Source organism: Poecilia latipinna, unplaced genomic scaffold (assembly GCF_001443285.1).
Source record: "Poecilia latipinna isolate Pla-1442-1.1 unplaced genomic scaffold, P_latipinna-1.0 Scaffold2333, whole genome shotgun sequence".
Lineage (NCBI taxonomy): Eukaryota > Metazoa > Chordata > Actinopteri > Cyprinodontiformes > Poeciliidae > Poecilia > Poecilia latipinna.
The window spans coordinates 72,707-96,599 of NW_015114949.1; the positions used below are offsets into that span (position 1 = coordinate 72,707).

General features: G+C 38.0%; 1 protein-coding gene across 1 annotated transcript in view; it reads left to right on the forward strand.

The window, feature by feature from the left end:
* Nucleotides 1-16,563, forward strand: part of LOC106937387 (neurexin-1a-beta-like) — a 59,720-nt gene extending 43,157 nt beyond the window's left edge. The window contains exons 5-6 of the mRNA XM_015018848.1: nucleotides 1,497-1,575; nucleotides 15,331-16,563. Coding sequence (XP_014874334.1) covers nucleotides 1,497-1,575; nucleotides 15,331-15,635 — 384 coding nt within the window. The 3' untranslated portion in view covers nucleotides 15,636-16,563. The remainder of the gene's footprint in view (nucleotides 1-1,496; nucleotides 1,576-15,330) is intronic.
* Nucleotides 16,564-23,893: the final 7,330 nt, after the last annotated feature.

Sequence of the window (23,893 nt, forward strand, 5' to 3'; positions counted from 1 at the left end):
AATAAATCTGAAGGATGGAGTTTAAGGTCTGTGAGAGGGAGAATGAGAGTGGTAAGGTGGGACAACTAGGGAGGCAGTATTGATTCCTTGATTCCCGTACCTCTGCCAGAGAGTGCAGTGTGTCGAGATCTCCTGCCAGGAAAAACAAATCACGAGGCAGAAGTGATGGATGTGGCACTCCGGGATCCGGTGGTTTCGCCATCTGGATGGCCGATGCTGTATATCAGCCTCATGCACAGCAAATTAAATTTACATTTGGACGGCTTCCCCAGGCCTCACGCTTTGCAGATGCAACTGAAACAGCCCTCCGCCGCAGCACCCTTAATGGGCTTGATCTATCATTTCCAGGACTATTATGTAAAGATGATGTTGGCCCGTGTTCAGAAAGTCAGAATGATGTTACCGTCACAGCAAAATCAGATTAAGAGTAGCCAAATGGATGTTCGGCAAAATGACATCACCTTTCATTATCTTAAGATGAGTCAATGCTAATCCAACTAGCAGATGTTTTGATGCACATTTAAACATTAGTGACATAACGGCACAAATGCAATAAAAGCCAGCGTCCATCTTTATTTCGGGGCCTGATGCCCTCTTTACCAGTTTCTTTTTTCTTTTTTTTTCTTTTTATTCACCACAAAATTACAAACAATGGGCACAGCTTTATTGCTGCAGCTCATTCTACTTAGCAGCACTTCATATCCAAAAATCTAACCTGGCCTTGAGGAGGCTGCCATGCTTAAATGAAATGACCTTTAACGCAGAGCTGATCAAATGGCCTGAGGCAAGACTATAAAAAACATTGCAGTATAATGTTTTACAGTGTGCTTTTTTCTGGTCCGTTGTTTGCCCTTTCCCATTCTCTAAGACGGCACATTCTATCATCTTTGGTCTGAAATGGATTTAATAAAAGAGCATGTGCATTAGGAGAACATAGATTTCTCTTTTTTGTATGCTTATTTTGTAAAAGATAGAAGGTAATATTGATTTAAATTTCTATTTCTCTGTCTTTTGTTTTCTGTCTTTTTAGGGATTTTTTTATTATTTTTACATTCAATGCCCAATAGTCCTCTAAATGCCAAAGGCACATTTGACGGCTCCTTCCAATCCCTCGACATTGTAAATATCTGCAAAGCCACACAGGCCACTGAAACACAAATTGAGCATGTGGGTTGACTATTATGTTGTGAACCTGAGCCTTCACTGTTCCTCAATAATCTGATCCCATTTCTGCAAAGAAGCTGTAGCCTGGAAAACGGCGCAGCAGCTGCTACTGTGCCAAGGCAGCGTGTGGTCGTGTTGACAGATAAATCCAGCAGCCAAATAGTGTAGCTGTCTGGATTCACATGCCATCTGCCCGCACTCTCCTTAACCTAAGCCTCTAGAAATGCCACTTTTGGTCTTTTCGAGTGGGAATCATCTCACCTTGTTCATACGACTAAAGAAATCCATGCCCTCACCTCTGTGCCTATGTACCTCTCTCTCTCTCTTTTCAGACAACTGATGACTTGATGGTGGCTTCAGCGGAGTGTCCAAGTGATGATGAAGACATTGATCCGTGTGAGCCGAGCTCAGGTGGGTTAGGTTAGTCATCTCTTTTTTATTCTACTTCTCTTTGGGTGTGTCGGTGTGTCTTTGTGTGTCATACATCACCAGAGGTACAGGTCATTAGACACCAACAGATACAGTCAAGCTGTGCAGATTGGAGTTGTGAGTAAGATTTCAGGTTTGTGAGAGGGACCTACAGTTATCTTTTTTTCTGTTCACTGCTGACTTTTCTGTTCCTATTTTAACTGGATCTCAAACAACAAAGTACAGAAATGTGACTTAGGAATCACTTATTTTATTTTTTCTATAGTATTTATGGTGTTTTTAAACTAAATAAGCTTGACTTGAAAGAAATCTCGAAATGTCAGCTACAGCAACTATATTTGGCATTGTCTCAATTGACTGAACTTTCCTTTATGAGCAAACCTCTTTTTGAGTTTAATGAAAACCTAGATAAGAAAACAGAAAGGTAAACGGATAGACTGCAAACTAGAGTTAAATAGTAATCTAAGTAGCTAAATTGCTCAATATTTAAACATTTCTGAAGCAAGTTGACCTGACAACTTTAGCTTCCCCCAGTGGACACAACTTCAAAGGATGCTCATCATAACCCTTGTGTTACTTTGGAGGTTTACATCACTTCACGTTCATATCACTACGTCACTGGACTAGAAACTCAGATTATCTCGAAGACCAGCTAATCTGAATTCATGCTAAACAAAGATGGTGAGATATTTATTTACTGAAGGTCAGTCAATAAATACTCCAACATTTTTGTTAATCTAAATCCGTTTCAAAGAATTGACTCTTTTCATTCATTTTTCATTAAAAAATCATCTCATTTCACCACTCTGAATATTTTACACTTTGAGACAAGCAAATGCAGTTCAGATTCCAGACAAATAGAACCTTTATGATTCGTGCAGAAAATGTTTTTTTTTTTCAGCATCCATAGTCAGTGGTTTAATTTTGGCCATTATAAATCATTCATATCTTGTGCGCCTCTTCGACACCGTTTCCGTTTCCCAGGTGGCTTTCAAATCGCCGTCACAGAAACAATTCAAAAGTGATGGGAATCTCTTTATTGTGTTTGTAATGTGGTGTTGTCTAGCCGCCCGGCGAAAATTATTCATCATTCGACTCTGTCAACATAATGTGGCAGCGCAAAAACTTCTCAAATAAAGATACAGAGTGTTAAGTTTGAACAACACGCTGTCAGAGATCCACTGTTTGTCAAGACTGAGAAGTATTGTGGTGTTTTTAATCTGGACCTTGTGTCGCAATATCTTGTCAAATCCATAGTGTTCATGTAATACTGCAAACAAAGGCTTCCTTTATGGCAAGATATTGAAGGGCTGCTTGTCGTTTGCCTTGTGTTCAGAAATGTATTAATTTAAACATAAGGACTGGGGCTATCTTTTATGTTCGTCAGCTTTCATGTTTGTCAGTCTTCAGTTCACCCAGCGGCATTGCTAAACAAAAGTGTTGCATGAGCAACAAAAACTACACAATCTTCTGTCTGGTTGCTGTCCCTACAAGCAGATGTTGTTACTGTGTTTTAATTGTTCACCTACAGTATTTGTTTACAGCAGCTCAGGGCATTTGCTAATATGCATAGAGGGGAGTTCTCATGGAGACGGGGGGAAAAACAATTGTAATTATGAAACCTATGTGACTTCAAAATATTACATAGAAAATGGATAAGCCCAGAGAGGACTGTATGATTTTTACAGATGTGCACAGTGTCCCCACTGTTGTTAATTAAATTCTACAGCGGGCAGTGCAGGTTTATCCTGTTGTTTCTCATATGCTGTTGTTCACTGCGGCTGCACGCAACTCCCCTCGGATATGATGATTGAGGTGCATGTCAGTTTTGTTCTTATAACACGAACACACTTAGTCGGTCTAAAGATTTGTGTTTAAAGAGCCCAGCTGAATTCAAAATATAAAAAAGGCACTTATTGCTTCCCCAAAGGGTTTCAAAAATACAGCCTCACTCTGACAATTTGTGATTGTAAATCTGTTCCCCGCATTGCTTGCAAAACTTTTAATCTCTTTCTCTTGCCACACATGGAGGGCAATTAGGTCTAACCCTAGCATCTGTCTATGAAAACAGGGATTTTCAAATGCATTCAGAAGTGATGAGAAGCACTGAGAACAATTAAGTCCAAACTCAAGGCTCCCTGCTCCATTTAAATGTGTTATTGATCAGTATGTGGTTGTAAAACCTCCACTAAATTAATGCCTGCCCCACAGCAAATGATATCTCCTTTCTAGTCTGAATGTCTTCCTATTCTTCTGGCTTTCCATTTGCAATATTAACTGTACTCTTTTTTTTCCCCTCTATTTCTGATTTTTCATTTTTGATTTATTTAGAGAGCATGACAATAAGTATTCCAACGTGCATTTGTTACCTTAGGCAAATATTATACCTGGAAGAGTACAAGTTCACACAAGCAGCATGCATTATCATTTTTTTTATTTTTATATATTTTTTTTTTTTTTTTTTTTTTTGACAAGGGCATCTGCCAAAACATCCGTTGCAAACAATGTGACGCTTTGGGACGCATCCTCCCCATGCTGTGCATTCTTCTCCTTTTGAGCTCGCTGAGGGGGATTTGACACCAGAGCTGTGGGCTCCCAGGGTGGCAGCTGTCTAACACTGTATCCTGATTAATATCTACATTCAGAGAGGTTCACATGCTCTGCCAAGCACTCACCTCGTCTCAGTCAGGCTTGCTGCTTACAAAATCTAAAGATATTGTTGCTGATAAAAGTACAACTTGCTCATATTACTGTTTTAAGCCGCTTACTTTAATAATACCAAGGATGTAAGGTTTTTTCATGCTATATAACCTGAGAGCTTTTTTCTGGCTGCAAACTCTAAGCAGCAGCCAGAACCGAAGACACTTTGTGCCCGTGCCAACCTCTGCACTCATGTATGGCTACAGTATGATAATGTTTATGCATAAGTGAACCCAGGAGGTGAGCTCTGAAACAGACTATTATGTGAGCCGTACATGGCAAGGTCAGCTGTAGATTACTCTGTATCTCAGAGGATTCTTGTCCCCCAGCGGTCCCTTCCAGCCACTCAAAGGCATGAATTGGGTAAGCTTGCTTATTGCCATGCTTTATTACCCTTACTTCCGGAAACCATGGAGGAGCACAGCTTATCACTTGGCAGGACTCAGATTAGATCACGCTGCACCAAATTGAATCCTCCCCCCTGGTTTCGGAACCCACAGAGGAATACAGAGGGCCATGATGCAGCAACACATCTGATTTGTAAGAGGAGGAGGATTCAGGAGTACTCAGATTCTCGGCAGCCCGTCTCTGACAGCTGAATATCACCGCAACCGTGATTACAATACCATGTTATACTGCTATCTTTGTGATGCTTGTCGGGGGAGGGAGGGGGATGGCAAACCACATTGCTGAAGGTTTTTGCTTCAATAAGATTTCCCCTCAAATTCTTCGAAAAAATAACCAAAATATATGTAGACAATTTGCATAATGACCTCACCTCCAAGGTGTTCTTATATGAATGCCGAATAAATCTTGGCATTTAGCTTAAACAACTTCTGCAGTTTTCTCTGAGTACGAACAGCTCATTTGAAGGCCAATATGAAGTGCCGGCCAATCAGCTGGAGAAAATATAGATACAGACTTGGTTGTGTGAAAATAGCCCAGCGAACAGTCTGGCAAGATCACAGCTGGCGCTGATTTTCCAGCCCTAACCTCAGTTTTCATGGTGAAAGTTAATGGAAGGGGTTGCTGCTGAGCTGCATGGGGTCAGATGGAACGGATGTCTCTTACCTACCTGCCTCATTTCATTGGCATCAAGCCTGCCGCTGTTGGAGGGGGCGAGGAGGTGCAGCTGCTGTATGTGATCCACATCCAAGGTTACATGTTACACTCTGCAAATGTCTTTGTTCCACATTATGTTTTATTTTTTCTCATCTCCGTCAATTCTCTGCACACGTATATGATTTTTTTTTGTCCAAATTTGTACAAAGCTTTAGCAAACTACTAATTTATATTACGTCATCAAACATTGCACAGCAATTTGATATAACGATAAGTTGTTTGTTGCTCCAAATATATTTGTTTTAATTGTCAGTCTGTTATTTAATTGCCTATATTTAATTGCCTCCTTGCAGGAAGATTAAACATGAATGGATAGCTACTCTATTCTGATGTGACAAATTTTCTCACATATATTAAAGGTTTCTAATTAATGGATAAATAGTTAGGGCAACTCTTCAGTAAAACTAAATTATAACTAAACAGAAAAAACAGCACGTCCTTAGTGAGGAAGCTAGCTACTTCTTGTTATCCTATAAAAATATAACTTAACAGAACTGTCTTTTTTGTAGCAGAATTTATCAAAAGAGCCTTCTATTTAATTGAAATAAATTTTAATCTAAATCTGCCAGATGTGTGAATAATTTATTAATAGATCAGGCACATTAAATAGTGTTTTAACTCAAGCAGGTGATTACCAAAAAAATAAAAAATGTTTGCACAAAACCAGACACAGCAACATTCAATGACCAACTGAAGGGTAATGAGCCAGTTTGCCTTAAATCAGGTCATCTCTGGATGGTTTTTAAATTTTGTAGAGATGACTTGCACATTATGTTCAAATGCCTGTCGCCCTAAAGGCTTCTCTTTTTCTCCAGTTTATGTTTGTTTCATAACATAAAATGCAAAAACAGACAGTAAATGAGTAATAAAGCACCTCAAAAGCTAAAAAACACCCCAGAGAATTGCTGAGAAGAAAAATTTGATGAAATTTGATACATTCAGATGTTAATGTCAGTAAATGTGTGTATGTGTTTCCAAAATTTCAACTCATGATTTTTATTATATTTTAAAATAAATTTAACAATTAAAATAAAATTGTAAAACCTTTCAGAAATTGTGGTTCCCATTAGGTGCGAGTATTTCAGTGGTCCCCATGAAGTAATATAAACGTGTCTGGGTGTGTATGTGTGTTTGTTCTATAGAAACACACCTAATGACAAAGGTAACTGTTGATGAAGAAATTGTTCAGCTAACAGCCTCACGAGGGAGATATGTGACGTTTTCATTCATTTGATAGTTTATGCTTAAAATTCGTAATTGATTGATGCAACTTTTCCTTTTTTCTGTCTTTAGATCTTGATGTGCTAAATGCAGAAATTAACTTAAAAATATCTCACTGAAAAGAAACTAGAAGGCCATTTTTCAACCAAAGTGTCTCCCTCTTCAAATTTACAATTCATTTCCCCGTTAAGAGTGCACAAAATAGAACGAAACCACCTCATTCCAGCTGGATTTTTTTTAACCTTCCACCATCATTAATTAAGCTCAGATTAATTGTGATTTCTTTTAAAGCAACAAGCTCCCTGACAAACACACCAAGCTGCCTCAGTTACAATTTGAGTTTCACTCTTCTGCATTTCTTAAAAAAAAAAAAAAAAAAAATTAAATTCTTTCTGCAGCAGCCCTTCACTGTGAATTGCCCACAGGCGGGTTAAGGTTAATCATCTCTCGTTTCCTACCTTCTCTGTGCTCTCTCATCATATTCTGTCCTCGAGCATTCTGCTGTGGCATTAGTAGCTACTAATGTGTTTGACATTTGTTTTAATAGATTTAATTTATGGGTGTGGAAACAATACATAGAGTAAACCAATAAATCAAACAGCAAATGAATACTCTCCTTAACCCCAGTGGCATCGACTGGAATGCACCCAGCCAGGAGAAGAAGAAATAGGGTAAATTATTGTTTTAAAAGTAGCTGTAAGATTAATGAAACATTAAGAGCACTGTGGTGGTTTAAGAGGTCACTGCCCACATTTAATAGGTTACTCAATCATACACAGCTGGAACTCTATATGTTATTTTCTTCTGTGCTGAAAAAAAATAGACTGTTCTCTTGACTGCCAGTAGCAGGGGTGATTTTAGCCAAAAAAAAAAAAAAAAAAAAAGAATGAATGCTTATCACTAACATCACAACTCCAAACTTTTATTCTCATGCAAACTGATATTTCTGGTGGGGGTGGGGGGTTATCTATATTTTTATTTTCCCAATTTATCTCGACATTCCCAAGGAATTTTCCCATTTTGTTTGTTTTCCCTGCACTTTTTCACTAAGGATTAGGCCATTCCTCTCTTATTTCTACATTCTATTTTAAATGAAGTGTGTTCTGGGAGAAAACAGGATTTCACACTTACTGTCAGTCTTTCTCTGTACTGATCCCCCCACCCATATTTATATTTTCAATTATTCTTGTTTTCCTACTGCACATCTTTCTGGTGTGGTGACATTGATGCTAACACAATGTGTCTGTGCATAAGCTTAAGTAGGGCATGAAAGACTTTGCTTCACAGAAAAAAAAGAAAGAAAAAGCAGAACCACAGGTCATTTGCAGCAATATTATGAGAAAATAAAAGCTCAGAAGTAATGTGGAGATATCAAATAAGTGTAATAATTTCTAAAGCAATGTCAGTCTTTTAATCTGTAGAAACAAATGTCCCTTCACATCTTGTCAAATCTGTGCAGTGACAAAAACTTTAATCCTCTTGTGTTCTGGCAGCAAGAAAGGATTTTTCTTTTATTGCTGTTATGTCACACAATTATGAAATATCTAGCTTCAGATTATCTACATAGATCACAAATATAGATCGCAGGAACGTGTGAGCTGACACTTTAGGAATCTAATCAAGAGACAAATTCCAGACTTGAGGCATTCAGGCCAAGTGAGCTCAGTCCTCTACTTTCATCTTGGCTCCCTTAGTTGAATCCCTCTGGGGAAAACGGTTTAAACAGCACCATACCTTTTACCGGGCTAAATCAAAGACCTTTTAATAATTCTCCCTCCATTTCATGCTCACCCAGCTCACAGCTCATCATCCACCATCAGCATAAGCGGAGCCACTTCAGAGACACACATGTAAGCTATCACGAGGCACACTGCCAGCGTGTCTCAAGAACATGATGGCTTGCATCACTTCTTGAGGACACAAAGATAATTAAAGAGGGAGGAGGGGGATTTAATAAATGATTTGGCTCTGCTGCTGTTGATACAGTGACCGGCCCCCAGACTGATCCCCAGCTCTGTGACAGCTTTGACAGCTAATGATATAACTGGATATGTGAAATGTGATAGTGTAACACTAATTTGGATGACAGATTAACACCAAAATATCACAAAGCAAACCAACTAAGTTTTGGTTCCTACGGAAGCAGCTCACTGTCTAAAACCATTTAAAGTATAGCACCTTTCAAAAGTATTCAGACAATTAAACTTTTCCAGAATTTGTCACAACCACAAACCTAACTGTATTGTCAGGTTGTTTCGTTTGTTAAAAAATTGGACTATGTTAAGTGATACGCATCATTTTTGAAACTAGAAATTATGTATCTGAAAAAATGTAGCTATAGTGTGTCAAACAGCCTAGCAAAATCAATGAACAGGAAAATTATCTACAGATAATATTAAGTTACGTTCCACAGAATAATCCATGATTACTTGAATTTGAGAATACAGACCCACGAACAGGGAGGGCTCCACTGCATTTCCATATTTAAAAATGTATGTTTACATGCAGCGTTTACACAGCTGACTGAGTTTGAATTGTTTTGTAAAAATTTCCTAAACTGATTGGGGTATACTTTAAAGGTTTGTCCCCGTTAGCTATAATTTCAGCTCATAGGTGGTTCTACAAAATACCAACTCGGGGAAAGTGAACAAAATATTTTAGAAATATTCTATCCCATTCATTTTATAGTTGGGCACTGTTTTATATAGGTGATTTGCATCACACCCTCCTAAAACACATTTGATTGTTTGGCTGTAGCTTGACAAAATGGTCACGTGCAGCACTGCTAAAACCCATAACTAATCTAAATGTTGCCCAGGTGATCGATTTATTACAAAGGATACTTCTCTTTTAAAATGACACAAACTAGTGGCAACGGTTAATAAAAGGTCAAGCCCAGCCAGTTTATTCTATATACCCTCAGTTGCGATAGTCGTTTCATTACCTCCAAATAAGCCTCTTACACGCCTGAAATAAACCAAACCCCACCGCCAGTCCCCCACCCCACTCTGTGTCTTCCTTCATCCGTGACCCCTATCAACCTGCTCACCCTGTGACAAATTACCAAACAAATGAACCCTCATGCTGGAGACAAATGAGGAAAAATAGTCTTTGAAGAGAACCATTTATTTAAATCCCGCTTGACAGGAGGGTATCTCTGATCCTATTTTTTTCCTTGAGTGCATGTGGCAAAAAAGAAGTCAGGCAAAGAGAACTGAAATCCACAACAGGCTTTTAAATGACATGTTCCCTGATATCTTCGCCAAACGCGGGCCCATACGCTCCAGGCTGAAGAACCCTGAGAGAATTAGGAGAAAAAATGCTTTTTAAAAAAAAACAAAAAAACAACAACAAAAAAAAAACAAATCGCTGTGGCAGACAGACACTTGAAGCCGGAGCAATCTCAGCATTTACGTGTTTTGATTGTTCGGTTTTATGGCCGCCATTTTTCTTATCCTGCTGTTGTTTTATTTATCGCTTCCATTTCTGCATCTCTTCTTGAGAAATACAGGCAAATGATTTGTGGCAAAATGCCTGAAACATTAACTGTTGTCCTTGTAAGTAAACCAGCAAGGACTTTATGATGGCCCTGAATGTGATACTGTAATTTAAATCTCACTCTGGGATGAGATGAAGAGGACAAAGTTATTTTGGCAGCTTTAACACAAGTGCAATCCTTCAAAAGTTAACCCTCCTGAGTTTACCTCCATCGCATCACAAGCGCACCCCTGCTATGCTGCCAAGAAGCCAGGCGCCACTTTAAGGTCATTTTCCCCATGTCTAATTTTACCCTTGGGTACGCTTGAGTAGAGCGTATGAGAGCAGCCATCATTTTAAACACTTGTTTCAGGCGCTATTTCTTTCTCAGTTTATGTGCCTCCGTTCTGAGGTGATGGAGTGCTAATGAACAGACAGGCAGATGCAATTTGCCTGAGGTCCTTATGTGGCTTTCTTGAAGGCCTGATGTCGAACACATTACTGTGCCTCAGCTCAATGTGAGGGAGATTGGGGCTCACGGGTAACAAACGGCCTGAATCATGAGGTTCATCAGGTGATCTAGTGGACTATGGCAGATTCAATCAAGCGGCGGTTTGAAATATTCTACCGAGACTAAGTGAGAGCTAATGAGCTGCTATGAATGCATATCGTTATAGACTAAACTTGAAGGTTCTCTACTAAATCCAGCGTTGTGTATGGTCACTGTTGACTAGTCTTTAAGATATATATATTTTTAGCTTGCCCATAATGAAAGGAAGGAAGAATCGTGGTCAGCTAATTGAGGCTTTAACATCTTAGTATGAATGTAGTCTGGGGGGAGCCAATCAACAGATCCAGGCAGAAGGAAATAACAAAGCCCGGAGCTGGAGGTGTCAGATCACACAAGAAGAACAGCGCACTGTGGGACTTTTGTCACATGGCTCACCCCCTGATATTGCAGATTGTGGCTGCCTGCCTCCTCAACTCTTCTAGCTCAGTTAGCTCACAAGAGGAGCCAGCCAAGGTCTTGGATAAAACCCCCGGAGTTTCAGACAGAGGTCTCTCCCTTCCATCAATCCGTTATCTACTCTCTGAACTCTTTCGACTCTAAAAGGACAGACTGCAAATATGAAAATAGCTCGATGTTTAATGCCTGAACAACGGCTTGCTGGGGACGTGCCTAGTCAACCAGTGGCTTTTGCCCACAAGGCGAGGGCATTCTTCACACCTGTCTGCAAGGATAAGTGGGCTTGTCACAGGCAAAGCTAATCTGTTGCAACGCTCAGTCACACTCAATCCCCTGGTGGAACGCTGCGCTTGTCCTTGAATGTTTGCTGGCACTGGAAGCATACTTGGGCCGCTGATCGGTTTAAACGTGGTGGAAAACATGTCAATGAGGAGCAGCGGCCTCTTGTCTCTTTACAGACAGCTTCGAGGACTTTTGCCCTTTACAGTTAGCACTTTTAATGCTCCGGAAGGAACAAACTCATCCTAACACAGGGATATATGCTGTCTGCGGAGGTAATTAGCTTGTGAATAACACAGTTCGGCGCAGTGCCTGTCTAAACATTAAAACGTCACTCAAACGGAGACATAAATTGAGTCTGTATTTTACCGGATAAAACCTACAACACAGAGACAACAAAAAACAACAAAAGGAGCTATCAAATGCACTGAGTCAGTCTTCTTATGTGTAATCACCACCCTATTCACTGGTCAAAATTATACTTTCAACGTAATCACACATTTTAACATCATATTGTATAAACTTTGCGTTTATGGTTTTCAGAAATGTTTCCCGTGGTAATTTGTAATAAGTAGGTGGAAAAACATATTTTTGTTCAATCATGAAATAAGGACTGGAGTAGATGAAACAACGTGCTTACACAAACATCAATACCAGCAAAATGTTGTTGTCTATGTTTCTTTTTGATGTAGTTAAGTTGCTTTGGACTGAAGACTGAGTCCTTGGAGGAGAAGGGAGATACTTGTTGGAAAATACTACTCTGAATAGATCAAAGGAGTTGAAGGATGACTAGTGAAAAAGAGGGAAGCTAAAGACATTTTTAGAGAAATGGTTTAATTTTAAAGCTGAAGAATGTAATTATTTTTACAGCACACCATTAACTGAAAAAAAAAAAAAACGAGATAAAAGAAAAAGAGCAAATTGAGGCATGGCAGAGGGAAAAAAAGACAGTGAACATCAGTAAATACAATTAATGGTTGCTTTTATTTTGTTCAAACACAATAAAATCAATGTCATTAGCTTCTGTATCTGAAACTTACAATCTATGCTTCCCAGCTGAATGGGACAGACAGCTCAGTTATATGAAGAAACTCTGAAATGATTTTATTAGAGCTAAGGAGCAACTAGAATAACACTCAGTCTGATCCAAAACGCTGCAGCTGTCTAAGGGGCAAGTTAACAAAATATTTGAATACTGAAGCACATGCAAACCTGAATTTGCATGTGCTTCTGATTTCGATACTAGAAGCAGAACCACTCCTAAAACAGACAACGTCTCTCTGCACTAATACAATTTGCTGAAGATTAAATTAGATGTTATGCTTGTATTTAGGGAAAAGGCTATCTATATTGTTTTAGACGTATATAAATCACAAACAGTACAAATTGCTGGGTATTCTGAAAAGCTAAAAGTTTCAGAATACCTGTGTTTCAGAATATCTGCTACACAGATTTTCCACAAAAACTTGCGCTGAAAGCTTGTAGCTTAAATATGATCCAAATAAATTAAACAATTTTTGCCTCTGAATAACCTAGTCATGCTGATGCATCCCTCGTTTCTCTTACAATCTCTCTGAGTTGGAAATGTTAATATTTTACTCGGACAGTTTTGGTGAAATGTTATTCACCAAAATTTAAACTTGTCTGCTGGCAATAGTAAGAAATTTGTTTCTGTCTCTTTGATTTTAATAGCAGCTGTTGCGTTTTTCCTGAAAGGGGGACAATTAAAAAAAAAAAAAAGTTCAAAAAAAAAAAAAAAGTTCAAATTGCTTCCATCTGCTAGACTTGTTGGGCATGTTTATGTCAGCTTTTATCTAGCGATATCGTTTTTGTGAATCCAGTGCAAGAGTTGCAAAAAATGAAGGAGATTGCAGTGCTTTGTCGATTCCCATGTAAGTTTTGAGGAGTTTGTTTGAGATATTTGGATTTAACCAAAAAAAAACATTCTTGAGTCCTATATGTGTTTTCAGTGTTTGATTCTGACTCTGGAGACATCAAACTTCACAGTAGAGCAGAACCTCCTGCAGAATTATATGCTAGCACAAACATTTTCCAGTGATTTAAGAAGTGAGTGTTTCTATGGTTTAGAGGATTATAAACCTGACCCGCAAGCAGCAAAAAAAAAAGCCTGTTTAAGATTTTAAGAGACCCATCTTTAGATAGTTGGGAGACGAGATCCACCAGTCAGATTCAGTTCAATGCACAATTCAAAGACAAAAAGAAATATCCACTGGGGGAATATGTGGATTTAATTTGAAAGATTTTCCACAGCGTCTGTTTGTAAAAGTCGTGTTTTATTAAAAGTACGAGGAAGAAAATCAAAGAGACCGCTCTTAAATTCTGAGAGTTTTGCAGAACTGATGACTAACACAAAAATTCAACAGACAGACATGACAGAGAGACTGGGTGATATCAGGCAGCTCATGTGTTTCCAGAATACGTTCGATTGAATGGCATTGTTTTGGAAACAGAAGTGGGAACAATCTTTGGCTCAGTCTGCTTAGTCAGCTGAAGAATTGTTTCTTTGTGAGAGATTTATTTTCAGCGACTGTGTGATACTGTCATGCTGCTTGAGTATGTAAGGAAAGCTGAAAATGTTGTCTGTTCATTCATGACTGTGCTCTAAAACGCCTGTAATGAGCCACAAGCTTTTAGCTGTGTTTTTCAGTGAATCCCGAACACAGAAGTTTACAAACTTATCAGATTTCTTTTGAGTGCTCAATTTCTCACTTTTTTCACTATTCCATCTCTGTTTTATTTTTTTATTTTTATTTTTGCCAACCAGTTTGTTCCTCGTGGGTCACCAGGAGTAGGTCTTCCAGTTGTATTAAAAATTTAGTCTGTTGTTGCTTGTTGAGGAAGCTTTCAGTTACTGAGCTTTGCTCTGTGGTACAAGCTGCCTTCTGGCCTCTAACATCTGCATTCAACAGTGAATTACAACCGTCTTATTCTCCAAGGCTTTGAGTTAATTACTGCCTGTCTATGTGTGGGTATGCATGACTTGCATTGTTTACTATGTGTTTTTGCAATGTGTTTACTAGTTACTTTGTAGTGCTGTGGTAGTGGTTAATTGAAATTTTACATCTTATATTTGTGACGAGCTTATTTTTATGAGGTTAAATTTATTTTCTTATTTTGTTACCAAAGGACAAAAGTTTTATTAGAGTCATGTGATTCTTGGTTGACATATGTAAACAAATCACTGGGATCCATGACACCAATCGACAATTTGTCAGAAACTACTAGCAAACTTCCCCTTATAAGAAAATCCAGTACCTTAATTAAATATTTTTCACATTTTGTCAACTTAATCTTGCAAATCTCTATGTTCAGATTTATTTCAAGAGACTCCACAAAGAAGCTCAGTTGGGTGGAAAATTATAAGAAGCTTTCATTAAAAAAAAGTAATAGAAAGTTGTGATATGCATATGTAATCCACACCCTTTTAATCTGATACTTTTAAATAATATCCAATTTCCTTTGAAAGTAATCTAATGAGTGTATTTAATCGACGCTTACAGCCTCACTGAAACTGAACTAAAATTTAACCTTGTCAAATTTCAAGTTGACAAGGTTGGCAGGTGGCTTGTAGAACCACGAGCAGGAACAAGTGGTTCTACAAAATAGATATAAAATGCATGCCACACTTTTCAGATCCTTATTTGTGAAAATGTTGTCGTTCTTTTCTTACAATTCACAGTTATGCAGTACTTTGTGTTGGTCTGTCTTGTGTAATTTCCATAAAATACATCAAAAAACAAACATCAAAAAGGTTAAGGAGCATGAGCATTTTCTCATAGTATGCCGAGCTTAATCCCCTCGTAATATCTAGTCGTAATTCATGTGCCGAATGCAACTTTTTAAAATTCAATTTACTGCTTAAAACCTTAATATGATAGCAATGATAATACTTTGAAGTAAATGCATGTTGGAGCCTGTTTGGTAACTGTATGTATTTGTTTTGCCTGCAGCCAGTCCCACAGGATCTGGACCGAAGGGTTACCCGGGCACGTCAGAGGTCTTCCGGGAGTCCAGCAGCACAACGGGGATGGTGGTTGGCATTGTAGCAGCAGCTGCCCTGTGTATACTCATCCTCCTTTATGCCATGTACAAGTACCGAAACAGAGACGAGGGATCGTATCACGTGGATGAGAGTCGCAACTACATCAGCAACTCAGCACAATCCAATGGCACAGTAGTCAAAGAGAAACCCATCAACAACCCGAAAACCTCCAGCAAGAACAAGAAGAACAAGGACAAAGAGTACTACGTGTGACTGAGGACCCTTTGGTCTTTTCTAGGCCGACATCTGTCTCAAAGATGGATCAGGACATAAACATGTGTACAGGATAATAACAAAGATGAACAATATTTAGTCATTTTTTTCTTACAAGCTAATGCCCTACAAAATAAACTGAAAATAAAAATATAAATTTCTTTACTCTAAAGAACCCCAAACAAAAAGGACATGCTGTCCAGAGAGAGACTCTAAGGGAAAAAGACTGGCTAATATCTAAAGTGAACCAAACAATAATAACCCATGTGTGACTTGCCAGAGTAATGCCACCCATCCGTCATGTTTCTGGGAACAGAAGAGTACAGACGCACTTTGCAGACAGAGATTCAGCATTACAAACTGTGCATTTACATTGCCTGTGTTTGTGTGGTTGACTTTTTTTTTTTCTAGAGAAAATGGCACACTGCATCAATAAATACATACCATAAATATGCCAAACATTGACTCCAGAAGGGAAGGAAGGAGGAAAAGAAATCGCACGGTGGAAAATTTCAGGCCAAAGCACTCACCGAAGAGGCAGTGAAGTCCGGCCAAGACTTATTTGTTTCACTGAGCTGTTGCAGTGTAAAGATTAGAACAGATGGTTGTTTCTCATGAAATGGTCTGATTTACAAGGACAGCTCTTTGAGAGAGAGAAAGTGGAGACCTTCATTTTCCACATGGTGTGATCTTAAAGGGACGGCGTTTCTCCTCAGATTCCTGGGGATCTGAGAAAAGGTTGTCACCTGGGAGCCATGCACGCAAATTATCTTATTACAGTACATATGTTTATAAACAGTACAACCACATCTATATGTGCTTTCTGGACTGTGACAAAGTGGTGTTTTATAGCCTGTTGTAAAGACGATGCAAAATATAACTGCTCCTCAACCATTTTGGAATAAAATCTATTAAAAAATAAAAAAGAAAGATACATATGTGTTAATAGATGTTGCTAGACATAGAAGATTTTATGAGGACATGTTTTTTTTTTCTCTCAGTTGAATGATAATTTGAAATATCCTTGTTTTTACATGTGTTCCTATATAGTTTTTATACAAATGCCAACCTGAGATAAATAACCCTGGACCAGTAATAGCCTATCCATTCCCAAAAACCACACAAGACACCAACAGTGGAATCTCGTGTGAATCTCTTTCAAGGAATCACTGCCTTTCTCCTCCGTCCTGATTTAGATAGGTGAAAATGAAGAACAAGAATATGAGTGGTGATGATTACGAGGCTGGACGATGACAAAGATTAGGAGAAAATAATTTGTGTGCGTGTTTTTTTTTTTTTTTTTCCAAAGGGGTACCAAAAAAGGGGACGGTGTGTGCTTGGGCTGACCCTAAATCCTGAGGAGAATAGGTCAAATAAGCCTCCATTTCAACTGTTCTGTGTTTGTTCTGTCATTCTGTCTGTCAAATCTGCTTTCCAGACCTGTACTTGGAATGAGTATGAGGAAAAATGACCATGAACTATAAATGATGATTATGAATTCCCTTTGTTTGCTGCTCTTTTGTTTAATTCCAAGTTTGTTTGTTTTTTATTTCAAATGTAGTTCTTATGTACTCCCAAGTTTAAAAGGTTTCCTTAGTTTTGAAAAAGCAAACTAATAAAACATTACCTAAGTGAACTTAAACTAGTCTGATGACAAGCTCTATAATATAATTGCAGGTTTTTGTGATCAGATTTCCTCCAATCCCGTAATTTTTACTTCAGATCTGATCGCAATATCTGAATTTAAATATCTGTTCATGCCAACATTTTCTGATCCTCAGCGCCTTTAGTATTGTTTACAATCACGGTGTTGTAAAAAGGAACAGGGATAAACCACACAATCACTGCAAGTTTTATTCACTGTATTTGTGTCCTTCATCTGTACTTTTTCAATAATTGCAAAACAGGCATCAAGAGGAAATACGAGTTAACTATTTCAGTAAATGAAGTCAAAACATGTGATAAGGATGTTTTTAAAATATATTTTGTTGCAGACTGCAACAGCGGACTCTATTGTTAGTTTTTGAAGGCTGATGTAGCTCTAGTTGGGTTTATTCATTTTTTGGTGGTCTGGAAGAAAGACAAGAGAGAGAAGGGGAAGACATGCAGTAAATGGACCGAGATAGGAATCAAACCAGAACAGCTGTGTAGTCTCCACAGATGGTGCACCTGCTCTACCACTGAGCCATGTTGCACCCCCTGAGCCTCTCAGCTCCACAGCAGCTAGATGTTGAGAGCTAAAAAAATAAAAATAAAAAATAAGCAATGTTCCCTATTTCAGTTCACCTTCATGTCATTCCTAAAACTGTTGCTCCTGTGTACAATTCTACTTTTCCTCTGTTATTACTTTTTCTTTTCTTTTTTTTTGCACAAAATTCAATCAACAAGAATCTCTTATTTTCTCGTTTTGCTCACCAACATTTTTCCAAAGAAGATGATGTTGAGTCCTCCCTCTGCAGGCAACAGATATTCCACTGACAGTAGTTTCTCTGTCCATACGTTTAAACATTTGGCTGTAAGCCCTAACTTCAGGGTAAATTCAACCAACATACAACCTCCAGCTACACAGAGCAACTGTGCCAGGATCAATATACTGTGCCTGGACCTGATAGCGGATGCCAGAATTACGTCAGTACTTCATCCAGTACCAATACTGGATCGGATCCAGGCCATCTGCTGTTGTGATTTAATAACCTTTTGTAAACACCCTTAAGTCTTGTGATAACCGGGTTTAGATTTTTTTTGTCTATTTGCTCTTCTTTCATCCCAAATCCATGGGACCTCCATTACCCTTAAATCAATTGGATGACTGCAGCCGCGGGAGCTATGCTAGTAATCTCTAATGTTGCTTCGAGCCACTAGACTCTAGCAGAGATGCTCAGCAGGCTACATTTGTGAAGCTCACCTCTGTGTACCTTCACACCCACAGATTTGTCTTTCATTTTCTAACTTGTAGCCTTCAATCTTAACTCAAGTGACACCACTTGACATTCATCAGCTGGGAAGACAGGTATGAAACTTTTCACCGTTTTTACGTGGCACATTTTAAACTCGGAGCGTTAATCTCTGAGACATGTAAACCGACTCTGAAGTGTAAAACGGGACAGACCGGGGTTCTTTGAGCCAGTTCATCTGTCAGATTTTGGCTCCTAATGTGACGAGTATCGACTGCATCCAATTATATGTCAACAAGACAGAAAAATGTAAAGGGAAAAATTTATGCTTGAGAGAAACAAATCTAGTACCGTAGTTTGATCAAAGACATGTTATCTACTTATTTCTTCTTTGAGCATGTTCTTGTCTGGTCAGGCAGGTTAAAGTGTAACAAGACACACAGTATTTGGGAACCTGGTAGGATATTTTAATGTGATGTACATATAATATATTTTGTTCATTTAGAAAACAATACCTTTAAAACTAAAGTATTGCAAAAAAAAAAAAAAAACACAAGCAAAGACTGGAAACCTTTAACAAAGCTCTACTTTACAGTTAAGTTCACTGAAAACATGTCAGTAATGTAAGTCGCTAAAACTTTTTTTTTTTTCAAAGCTAACAACATGTCAGCAAACTGTGGTGATATGAAAAGTTGGCACTTAGAAAATTAAAATCGTATTATACACCTGACTAGAATCCCTGAGTAGCAACATCATGCTGTTAAATATTGATTGCAAAGGGAAAGAACAATTTCTCTGAAGAACTGCAACAGGAAAAAAATGTGTCACTTGGTTTCCAAAGCTTGTGGTAAAGGAATGAAACAGTTCAACACAATTGTAAACTCTTTCCCTTCAGTGAAACATGCTGCTGATTTTAAGCCCAAAAAGTTCATCAGCGTGTTAAATGAGATGATCACAAAATATTTAAGGTCAGATGGAGATAATCTCACTAAGTACAGAGAGCCATTTTCAAATTACAGATAATAGTTATGGAAAAAAGTAATTTCTGGAAGTTGCTAAATAATACATTGATTAAACTTCCTTTGCAGCTACGTATCTGAATAAAGTCAACCAATAGAAATTACCTAAATATAACATTTCAAACTGTATAGAGCAGGGTAGCGCACCGATCAAGCAACACATAGTGCACTCTTCTGAAGAAATTTAAATACAGGAGAAAAAAAGAGTCACTATCTATCACTCTGTTAAGACTTAAAAGCTGTTTCTAAGGCTTGGTGTCTCTAGTAAACCTCAGTGGGAGCCATTATCCAAAAACATGAAACAGAGGTGAACCTTCCCAGGAGCAATCATTCTACCAAAATTACTCAGAGGAAGCATTGAGGACATACCCAGGAGGTCATAAAAGAACCCAGACTAACATCTAAAACACTGTTGGACATACTTGGTTAAGGTCAGAGTTCAGGATTCAAAAAAAAAAAAAAAAAAAAAAAAAGATTGAGCCAAAAAATATTCCTGAGAGTAGCCCAAAATCAAAACAGCTGCTGACCAAAAAGCAGAGGAAACGCATGTGGAACTTTTTGGAAGACATGCTTCCCATTACACCTGAAGGAGAATGTCCAGTTGGTGACCTTATGCTCATGCTACTGTTTCATGCAGCTCTAAAATATAAAAACAATATTACACAAAGTTTAAAAGACCGATACAAAACAGAGTGAAGACACAGCACCCATGTAGATTACAGATTAATCTACAGTGATTCCAGTCAGTGCTTAGGTTTGGAGTTGCTTAGTCAAAATTCAAACATAACTCTAAATTAGATGTGCATGACTATATACAGTTTGTCCGTAACAGAAAAGCCTTCAATATGGCTGAATTTAACAAAATCTACAAAAAAAAGTAAAGTACTCATTGCCAGTCATTGCAAACGATGCCAAGTGTTACTGCCAAAGGTAGCATAAACACTGAGCCAGTTTTAAGATTCTTTTATTTTTTTTTAAAAAAGACAGCTTTGTTTGGACACCTTATTTAATCCATCCATCAGCTGTCCTCAGTTATTCTTGCAGGATTAAGTCATAAATTAAAACCAACATTTTGCAGCTATAATATTCTTTTTGACGACATGAAACATTTAAGTGTTACATAAAAAGCAAAAATAATAGTTTTCACTGGACTGCATCTTCTTTCACAATAACATGAAAGCAGGAAGGATAGAACGCCGTTTTGTGTTACAAAACACACACACACACACACACACACACACACACACTGCTGTCATGTTCTTCTTGAGTAACTCAAAAATATTTACAAGGAAATCCAACTATAATCTATAAGTCAGAATGTTTCCAGGCCAAGTGGATCATGCCTAATGTATCTCCTGCCCTGAAGATGTTGGTAGAGAGCATTTCTTGACATCAGTAGGACGAAATCTCAGACTGTTTAGTTGCTTTAGAAGGACTGTGTTAAACTGATGCATCTTTTATTCAAAGGGCAATATGAATTGAGAATGTTTAAATTCAGGGTAGTGTGTGCAACATAGGCAAAAGAAGCTGTGTTTACATTTAGTGTTTCTCAGCAAAGTTGTTTGTATCTCGAAGGCCTGACATTCAGGCTGAACATGTTTTGTAACTGATAAAATATTCACAAAGCCTTGTTTTTGAAACCTGCATTGTTTGTATTGTCTTGAGGCCCCCCGTTTCTTCTCTTTCATCAATACCGCAGCCAAAAAAAAAAAAAAAAGCTTGGTTTTAGGACATAAATGCATCGTGCTTTATATTATTTGAGGAAGTGCTTATGACAACATGCGTTGTGTAGCAACACCGGCGGTCAAATGTCCACAAGCTGTCAGGCTTGGAAGTAAAGATTATGGAGCTAAAGAATTTTTAGTAAGTTTGGTTGCCACAAGAAAAGCCTTAATGCTGTAATTTCAGTTCTGTTTTTGCACACATTTCTTTCAATGGTTCGAATTTTTTTCTTTTGTCTTATCCATGCATCCAACAGCTTACTCACATATTTTTACACACAAGAGCTTCCTTGGGGAAACACTGTGATTGCAGTTAACAAGACCAGGTAATAATGAAATACCGACCGCAAGCTCACACCTTTATTTCAGCAAACATCTTTTATGCAACAGACAAAAAAACGGCTCATTGGCTGGGGATATATTTTTGGCAACAAGCTTATCCTCTCCCCTCATCCTCCTTCCGCAGCATTTCTCACTTTCACACACAATTTCTTTGTCCCTGTCCTCTGAATACATCCTGCACCATTTTCCTGTCTTACTCCGGCTCCGTCCTTCCATCTCAGCTGGATGTACCAGACATCCCTTTAATTCGACACACTAATGTAATTTTCCTTCCCTATAATCATTCATTTTTCCGTTTTCATGCCCTCTCCACGAACTTGAGACAGCCCTGGTGGATTGTATTTCACAGCAGTACACCAGGTTCCAATTTATTTTAGTATTTGTTTAGAAGCCCCATGCTGGTTTGATGCGAATCAGTGTTGCTTTGTTGAAGGAATCTTGACTGACCCGGTTAACGTGAATGTAATTATGCCATATTATGCATTTATGTAGGTTAATGATCATAATCAAATACAAATTAATCTGAGGTTATACTGAAAATGTGGTCTGATTTTCTGCAAATAAGATCACAAAGGAGAATTTATCTTACAGGTATATAATGTATCTTCATAGATATACAGCTCTGGAAAAAAAAAAAAAAAAAAATTAAGAGACCACTGAACTGAACCCCATTAAAAACCTCGGGTTTATTTCCAAATATTGATGACTGAACTCTTCTCGAGTTAAAGCATTAGTATTTTTGTTTCTAAATGAATATGAACTTGTTTTCTTTGCATTGAGGTCTGAAAGCACTGCATCGTTTTTATTTTGACCATTTCTGATGTTCTGCAAATAAATATGAAATAAAAACTACAGTTTTGCTTTTAATTTCATATACATGTTTTCAGTAGTTCACAGAATAAAAAGAACAACTTTTAGTTTACTCATTTTCAGTAGTCTTAATTTTATTTCCAGTGCTGTATATAATTGTTAGTTTAAGTCCAAGACCAAATTTTACTGGTTTAAAAATGGACAGAAATTCTCAATTTCATCAATTTATAACAATTAGGTTAAACTTGATTAGAAAATACATTAACTATAGCTTAAATTTAAAAAAAAAAAACATAACAGTTCACTTATACTATCAAATTTTCTACAACATAACGCTAATATTTAAGGAGAAATTTAAAAAAACAACTAAATAAAATAAAATGCTTAATTTCCCAACAAGTTGAATAATATTATGAAACCAAAGAAAATGAAGTAACTCCCATTTAAACTAGCTTTCAAAAAGCATGAAATATTAGTTATGTCCTGTTTTTTTATTTATTTTTTTTAGGTTGATCCATCAAGAGTGCTCTACGGATCAGGATAGATATCACCAAACAAGGATGTCAATCCTATTTTTTCCTTCCTTTATTTGGCCTGCAATGATATTAAACTTAATCCTGCTTTTCAGAAAGCAGCTGCCTCATTCTCTTCATAGCTGTTTGAAGTGCTTAATTAGAATGCAATGTGCATTTATATTTACTCCTCTGCAGTTAAACTAACTGCATTCGGCACCATTTCACAATAAATTGTCGTTGCAGTTTTCTGACCCACCTGCAGAATCAAACTAAGGGACACAGGGAAAGTAAGGTTTAGTTCCAATATGTACAGTTGTAAAATTTAGGAGTTTCTCTTTCTGGTGCAGCTGGAAGTGGCATCTGGAAGAGGAGAGCATGGTTAAACAGGAGTCTTAACAAGGATTTGAATAATCTGAGAGGAGGCAGAAAATTGGCAGCTTGCGGCTTTGTGACAAGGAGGAAGTTTGTACAGGGTAAGATTGGTCCTGGTGTGAGGATGGAGTGGGCAGAGAGGAAGCTGGAGGTATAGGGAATAACTGTTGAAAGACCAGAGGTCTTAACACTGGAGGTTTGCAGATAGAAGGTCAGAACAAGGAAACCGGATTCGACCTGAGAGCATGAGACCTGACGGCAAGTTGAAATGTAGACAGGTTGACAGAAGATAATTTCACCAGAGGGTTTACACCAGAGTAACAGGGTAGCTAGATCTACCTAACAAGGTTAATCATCCAGCGAAGAGAGGTTGTCATGCAGCTGCTTAAATCCACAGGACCTAATGAGCTAACTGATGCCAGGTGTGCCTGCTGTTCCTAATGGATCGCCTCCCTATAGAGATCTTCAGGAAAATGTACAAACACAAACCCTCCAGAATCAGGACACAAACATTATTTCAATCAATCAATCAATCAAATTTTATTTGTATAGCACATTTCAGCAGCAAGGCATTTCAAAGTGCTT